The sequence below is a fragment of the Glycine max genome, chromosome 1, assembly GCF_000004515.6.
Source record: "Glycine max cultivar Williams 82 chromosome 1, Glycine_max_v4.0, whole genome shotgun sequence".
NCBI lineage: Eukaryota > Viridiplantae > Streptophyta > Magnoliopsida > Fabales > Fabaceae > Glycine > Glycine max.
Window position 1 is genome coordinate 9,080,542 of NC_016088.4, and position 7,994 is coordinate 9,088,535.

The 7,994-nt window shown below is 31.7% G+C and overlaps 1 protein-coding gene across 7 annotated transcripts; it reads right to left on the reverse strand.

The window, feature by feature from the left end:
* Positions 1-208: 208 nt before the first annotated feature.
* Positions 209-6,066, reverse strand: LOC100797372 (squamosa promoter-binding-like protein 6). 7 transcript variants are annotated; one of them, XM_003517812.5, is made up of 4 exons: positions 5,828-6,066; positions 4,349-5,076; positions 3,494-3,630; positions 209-1,219 (listed from the first exon to the last, which is right to left on the reverse strand). In XM_003517812.5, exons 2-4 carry the CDS (start codon positions 5,026-5,028, stop codon positions 588-590), a joined length of 1,449 nt encoding a protein of 482 aa, XP_003517860.1. In that variant the 5' UTR covers positions 5,029-5,076; positions 5,828-6,066; the 3' UTR covers positions 209-587. The 7 variants fall into 7 exon arrangements, with proteins under 7 accessions (XP_003517860.1, XP_006573164.1, XP_040871099.1 ...); XM_006573101.4 differs by having other exon boundaries at positions 209-1,222; positions 5,846-6,049; XM_041015165.1 differs by having other exon boundaries at positions 209-1,222; positions 5,506-6,049.
* Between the last annotated feature and the right edge of the window lie 1,928 nt (positions 6,067-7,994).

The following is a 7,994-nucleotide window of genomic DNA, read 5'->3' on the forward strand; positions in this document are numbered from 1 at the left end:
AAGATCATAGATAAAATCAATATTAACCATTTTTATATATAATTATATAATCAAGATTTACTGTTCTGGTTAGAATAATTCACATGTGCTATATGTGCACATGCACACATTTTGCTCCCTTATCATTGGTTGACACTTAACATAAGTTTCATTAATAATAAAAAATAAGGTTATGTGACAAAATGAAATGTGTGCATAGACACTACTATTGTTGTTGTCCAAAGACACAGCTGAATTTCACCTAAACTACAGAAAATACATGTTCACTTCAAAGACATGAACATGAGTGTCACTGTCATTAACAACAGTTAATACAACTCAACCCAAATGGCTCGGTTCTTTTTTTATCCTTTTGAAATGCTCAAGTGGTATATGTGCTATACAGTTGGATTTTCTTGACCTTCCTTTTTCTCCTCAATACAAACACTCCGCTACCATGGTTAGTTAATAAGATATTTCTCCCTCCCCTATGAATCAATTCACCAATAACAGTCCCGCTAGACCACTACTACAGCATCACAAACATAGGTATCAATAAAAATGGTCATGCTAATGACACTTTGAGGCTTTAAACAATAAACAACCTTTCACACAGTTGGGAAACAGTAGTCCTCATTTTCCCACTTCACCAAAACAGAATTTCTTTGCTGCTCCACCCTCTGAAGATGTGAGGACAGTTGGAACAAATCAACCGTGGCTGCATGTTCCGAGGAAAAATGGTGTTTGACGTCGAGCAACTCTGATGGTTGGCAAATATCATCTCCGTGGTGGACTCGGAGAGCATGACCAGTGTTAGAAAATGTCGCAGCGGATCTATTCTTGATAACCTCCTTGGAGGTTGTATTACATGGAAAGGACTCATTTGGTGCATGTTTATCTGCAGAGCTTATCCTCAAAGGAGTTTCGGAAATTTGACCATCTCTGTTGGGTATGCAGATGCCACTAAAGACTCGATGACTGGTTAATGGATTGCATGCTGCGTGGTGTGACAGATACTGTGACTGATCTGACAGAAGAGAGAGAGCACAGCTTGATGATTCCTGATCAAGTGTGATGGGTGCAGTAAGTTGGGAACTGTAAATCGAGTCCTCTTCCAGTTTGACGCGTCCACTCTGAGAGATTTGAGCATGCTTTCCGGGGAAAAGGATGCTGCTTTGAAATATGTCTTGAAAGGGAAACATGGGTTTGTTCTGTAGTGAAGACCCCAGATACTTAGTACCTGCTAACACAATCAATATAAGAGAAGTCTCAGTCTCTCAGTGTAACTGCAGATACCCTTCCTATTGGGAAGGTTTGTTGGAAAAAGTAAGATTGTGACAGGAATACCAAAAATCCAACAAAGAAAATAAAAAAACAAGGAAAATTTTCTAGAGCACTTGTGAATGACAGATGAAATTAGAGTTGGATCTTGTATAACTTCATTACAACAGTTACAATCCTTAGTGTCAAGTTTAAGTATGCATAGTGTACACTTAGGATACATTTTACATTTCTCAGTGATTATGGAGTACACATCATCCTGGTAAGAAGATTCCAGCAGTGAATTTTGTTTTTCAAATTATGAATTGAAAAATCTTTAAATAACTGTATAATTGCAAATATACAAGTCCTACTATGATAAAGAAAAACATGCTTCAATACTGGTATGCTTTGCTTGAACTTTGTGCATAACTGCATAAAAAATTTTAATAAATAAATGCCAACATTTGTTAAATGGTTCACATCATTCCCTGGGACCACGATATAAGGTGATAAGAGTGATAACATAAAAAGAACCTGTAAGCACTTCTTTTGTCTGGAATGTTTAAAAAATTCATGGTGTCTTTTCAAGATATAATGGTTTTAATTTTCGTTCATGGCAGGAGTTGTATCATTATCTTTTGAAAACTCCTCCGGTGTAGTCAAAAAGTCATTGGACGGGGAGAATAAAAGAAGCTTTCAGTGCAGCTAACATAACCACATTAGCTTGAGTTGACCAAAATATCCCATGGTATTGGCATCTTACTGTTAAAAGAAGACACATTTGCTTTCTTGTTTAAATGACTTCATTCCCATGATAGATATTTGATAGAACAGAACATTTGAAGAATAAATATTATAACAGAATCAAACAAACATTATTTAGTTATACACTATCAGACAAAATTCTAGACATATCTGCTTATAGTGACCAAAAATGCATGATATCTATAGCATATGTCTAGAGGCAACTAATAGAAAATGCCAAAACTTATTTATATTTTGTCCCTTGAGGATGAGGATGAGGATTGACTATTGAGTAAAGAGATTTCTGCTATACAACTTGTACATCATAGACTCAGGAATATAATCACATAGAAGAGCACATAGAGTTAAAAAGAAATATATAAGCAAAAGGGAAAATAAAATAATATACCTATCAATGTCATATGGTGCTGCATCAACTATCAAAGTAAAAAATGTACACCAGTCTTCAAAATTCTTTTAGTAGTTAATTAAAAAAAATCTTCTATTCAAAGTCCTCCATTACATAGTTATAATTGCAGATAGACCCCACCCACCTTCACACATAATCCTAAGTAATATGGTTATGAATGTCTCTTGACATAGAAATGCTACAAAATGAAGCCACATAAGCAACATTGGCTCACAGTTTTGGCAATCATAATGCAACCACAATTGTGACTATGACCGCAATTTTAAAACTTGATAAAAACTCAATTTTATGTAATAGTGCATAGAGCCTATCAAATTTGATTTGCAGTATGCTACTCAAATTTAAGCAAGGGGTATGATTTTAATTGCTTTTTATTTTTTTCACTATGGATAAGTCATGCTTGCTTACCTAGCAGGTACTCCAAGTATGGACAACATGATATCGTAAAGAAATCATTATGAACAGCATGATGTCGATTTTGAAATATAATTCTAGTTGTCAGGTTATTGTATTGAAAGCTTCATGTCAATATCATTTCGCCATGGTTACATTGAACTATGTGTGATCAGCTAATAAGAACGGATTTTCAGTATGCATTGTCCTTCTTATTCTTTCTTATCAAGTGCTATAACTTCCCCTAACTCTTTTTCCAACATACACCTCTATGAAACCTCTAACTCTTCATAGTTCATACTAAAGCATTAGTGTCTAAACATTATGAATGTCTCAACTTTCTTGAATGATTTCTCTTTTTCTTTTATCAAAAATATCACTACCTAATATCCAATGGCTTCATTTATCCCTTTATCCTCATTCTATTGTATACCTGATTATTCATTTAAATTGTATTTCTGCTAAAGAAGTTAAACATGAAAAATTTTGAAATATGAAAAGTGCTTAACAAACTGGACATGAAATGCATCCACTAGAGCTGCTAAATGACAAGTCACACATCAAGAAATTACCAATATCAAAAATTGCAGTTGGACAATAAAATAGAAGTTTTAAAAGTTGAACTTTGAATGATAACTGTCTTATCTAATGCCAATGAAGACTATCAGAATGCATTTTTCATACCTTGATATGACTGAAGAATCTTGTGTTGTTTACCAGTCATGTAATCAAATTGGGGTTTCCTTCGGCGTTCATTGTGTCCTGCTAGACGCCTGCGACAACTGCGCTTACCATCATCGAACTCGACAAGCAAATGGAACCTAATTTAATAACAAAACAAATGGTGTAATTCAATACATAAGTAATAATCAGGTTCACTTTGCAAACATTAAAATCAAAATCAAGAAGATAGGTCACCTGAAATACAACAGTCAATCTGTGCTTATATAAATTGATTGATTGGAATTTGATCAATAATGTATTGTCATTTGTCACGTCCATTTGAAATACATTTGTTGTAGGCAAAGAAAACTCTTAAATTATTGTATTAATAGGACCCACTAGAAGAACCATATGAAAGTAAAAATAAGAGAAGCACTGCGAGTCTTTGATTTGGGAAAAGGTTCTGTTTTTATTTTCTTTTTCACTAATAATTATAAAAAAAATTACCTTGCTTGTTTTCATTTTGTTTCTTGCTCTTCACCTTGTTTATGTCTTCAATAACAATATTTCATTTCATGCACAATATTTGAAAAGAAGAAACAAAGTGAAGACAAAGTAACACTTTTGTAATTAACAGCAAAAAGAAATAACACCAGATATGAAAAAGATAGTTCTTTAAACCAAACAAACCGTGATATTTTTAGTTCATTTTTCTATAGCAAATAATTTGCTCAAATTTTATTTGTTTCTAACCAACAGGATTGGTGTACCTCACCAACTAAACAAATATAAGGAGCTCACATAAATGTTATGAGTTGACCACCTGATTGTATGAAAATTGAAAAGTAAGATATCATTCAAAGAAACCAAAATTACCTGCTGCACTGCTGACAAAACCTTTGTTCAATGCCATTTACAATAACTTTAGCTGTTTTGGAGTGAGCATCACAAACTTTATGTCTTTTGTGGTAATCTTTTGAGGAGCTAAGATCCATGTTACAACCATAAACTTGACATACAGGAGCCTGTGCAGGCAAGCTGGAAGTGCGAGCTCTCTTCGAAAGCGTGGTCGGATGTATGGAAGTTAAAGTGAATCCTTCTTTCTCAACTTTATCACTGCTTGCACCTTTACAATCTGCTAATCTCCCTAGTTTCAGATCAATCAGTGAAGAATCCTGAGTCTTGGACTCAACTAGAGAACTTAAATGCTTTGAATTGGATTCTTCTTCCCCCATAGAAGAATCCAAAGCAATGACATGTGTGGAGGAATTCCCTCTTTTACTAGAATTATTACTATCGAGTTCATAGCTAGATGTCTCTAGAGGCAGGCTTCCATGAAAAGACTTTTGCAACAAGTCAGGGAATCCCAAATCCACAAATTCCATGCTTTTAACTACCTCTCTGTCTGAATTAAATCCATCTCTCTCAACAAAGTTGGATTTGTTGTCCCATTCAACCAATGCCTTTCTACTTCTCATGAAAGCATCAAGTGAAAACTCCATTTCATCAGAAAACAAATAGCCTTTCTCTTCAGGGACATAACTCCAAGATTCCATTAGTACAACTCAATTGAAGTCACAGATGATGTGAAATAATGAAGAAACCTATCACAATCCAAAAGAAAAACACATTACTCCCTAGACAAAATCAAAAGTTTTACCAAATTCAGACATATACATAATATACATACTTCACAAGACATAATTATAGCTGTAGATAAATAAAGTACATGTACTAATGAACACTAGGGAAACAAAATAAAACAAACATGCATGACAAGCATGTGAAAATATAACAAATTCCCACAAACTTGTGAAATCAAAATTTTCACCAAAAGAAGGAAAAAGAAAAAGAAAAAGAAAATCAGATCCCACTTTGTTTCATGGACAGAAAATTCATAACCTCCGACCTGCTACCAGCCAAAAATAGCATCCAAAAATCTCAACTTTTTTTTGACAGGGACATTGACAGAGGTAATCCAAGCAACCAGAGACAAAAAATTTAAAGGGTAAACAAAACAAATCAAATCAAACCCAGATTGAATGATTAGATATCTTCCATGTTCCAACTCTCACAACATTCAAATCCCCAATGGACAAAGTTAAAATGTTGGTAGCTCAAACTGTGCTGAAGCAGAATAAAGACCATGAAAAAGGAAGCTGAAAGGACTCATTTTTCTGAAGAAGAAGAAGAAAAAGGAGACAAACCGCCAGAAGAAGAATGCAAAACAAGGGTGCTGACACAGATTGAAGAAAAAAATTGAAATGATTTGGTGGCCTTCTACTGTTCCATGATTCTATATTGTAAACAGTTTCTCGGGAACCAAACACCAGAAAAATGGTATCTTGAAATAACCTGACAGATTAGTGGCACCTTGTGAGTGGTTTTGGTTTTGGTACACAGCAGAGTGAACAGTAAGACAGAGAAAGAAGTGTTTTTTTTCTTTCTTTTTTCGTTTACAGTAGTGGTAACGTTGAAGCAGATAGAGCGTGAGTCAACATGATTTCTTCCTCTACTACCAAACCAAAAGCATGTTGAGGTCTTTTGTAGCTTTTGAGACAGCAATGCAATGCCATTCTAGTACATTTGATTTGGTTCTATTTACAGAAACATACCAAAGACTAGTGTTGAATATTTTATTGAAAGTTGAAACAAAATGTGTCTTTGAATTGAGTTGTTTTGTGTTAATGATAAATAAAACTTTGAGTGAAAGTTAAAATTAGTTAGTAGTAAAACTTTAAACAACATACAATAGTTGATCATGATTATGATTTTTCTAACCGTAAAGGGATGAATCTCGCTTCTCAAGGCACTTTTTGCCAAAGTAGAAAATGGCCCTTTTAACAAATTTAGTTTGGTGGCTCTCTTACCTTTGAAATTATCATGGGCTTTTCATAGAGAAGAAATTTTGAGTTTCTAGGTAATCAAGGGTTAGGAATTCTAATTTTTCATGTTTAATATTTATTTTTAAAAAATAATATTTTCTGAAAAAGGATGTTTTTTAGAAATATTTTTTAACTAGTTTTTTATGAAAATTTTCCGATGAAAAGATAGAAATCTTATTTTTTTTCAAGTTAATTTTTCTTTTAATATAATAAAAAATATCATATTATTTTAGTTAAATTAAGATAACTAATAAAAATATTACATAATTCTTGGATTATCTAAATATTCAGAATGATTAATCCAAATTCTCGAAAATATCATTCTTAAAATTCATGATTCCAGATATTAAAAAAAAATCCCTGTCAAATAAAAAATCTCCTTAAGTTAATAGTCACTTTTTTTTTAAAAGTTAATAATCACTTATGTTAGTTTTTGAAGAAAAATATATTCATAGTTTTTAATTGATTTTTTTTCAGTCAAATTAGTTGTTATGTTATAAATATTAAATATTAAGTTCAAATATTCTTTTGATCTTCATAATAGAAATTATATGTAATTTTGTTCTATTAAATTATCTGAATCAATTCATTTTTTGTATTTTTAAAATTAAGTAAATTTGTTCCTTTATCAAGTTTCTATACATAAAATTCTCATATTCTTATTTTTATCTATTTGTTGGGAGTTTATAATGGATTTGGGATAAAAAAAAATTAAGAATTTCAAAGTTAGAATTTTGTTAGGAATTTAATAAAATTTAATTATTTTTTTTGTAAAATGCGAGATTAGAGATTAAAGAGAAAATTTGAGTAGGAAAATATTTAGAAGAAAAGTAAAATTTATTTTATACAAAATAATAAAAAAGCAAGTTAGTATACTTTCATAAAAAAAAGTTAGCATGCATGAATACTCTGTACGAATTCAAAACTTCTGTGTATAAGTTATTTCTTAAATTTTGACATTTATAACAATTTATTTCTTCTTTCATCTTTGCTGATTTAGCACATTAAACGTGAGTTATTTATTGCTTATTTGAATTAACATTTTAAAAAAGCACCTATTAAACCCTTTTATTTATAGAAAAAATATCTTTAAAAAAGATAAAATAAATATGCATTTAATTTTACAAAGTGGTAACTTTTTATTTTAAACTTTTTTAGAAGAAGCCTTTTGTTGAATTATTTTGTAGTTCCAACATAGTCTGTTTAAGGTTAGATCATTCAACATAGCTAATTTAAATGCACACCACCAGTTTGTGGTTAAAGTGCCACAAAAAGATGCTCCACGTACACAGCCCAACACTCACCAAATACGCTTTCTTGAGGGGTTGCCGACTAGCTAGTAACATTCACACCACATATATAGCCAAAATATTAATATTAATGTCACTTCATGAGGAATGCTTCACCAACATGGTTATGTGGAGGCATTTAATGAAACACGTTTTTATTCTTGGTCATACACGTGGCGCTTAACATGTCACACCAAAATTTAGCATGTTATCAAAGAAACTAATTTGATATGAATTTTCAGCATATAAAAATTAATATGAATTTTAAAAATATAAAATTTTAAGTAATAACTTGTAAATGTAAATTAATTATTTTACCAATATAGTGTGATATAGCTAAAAAATACC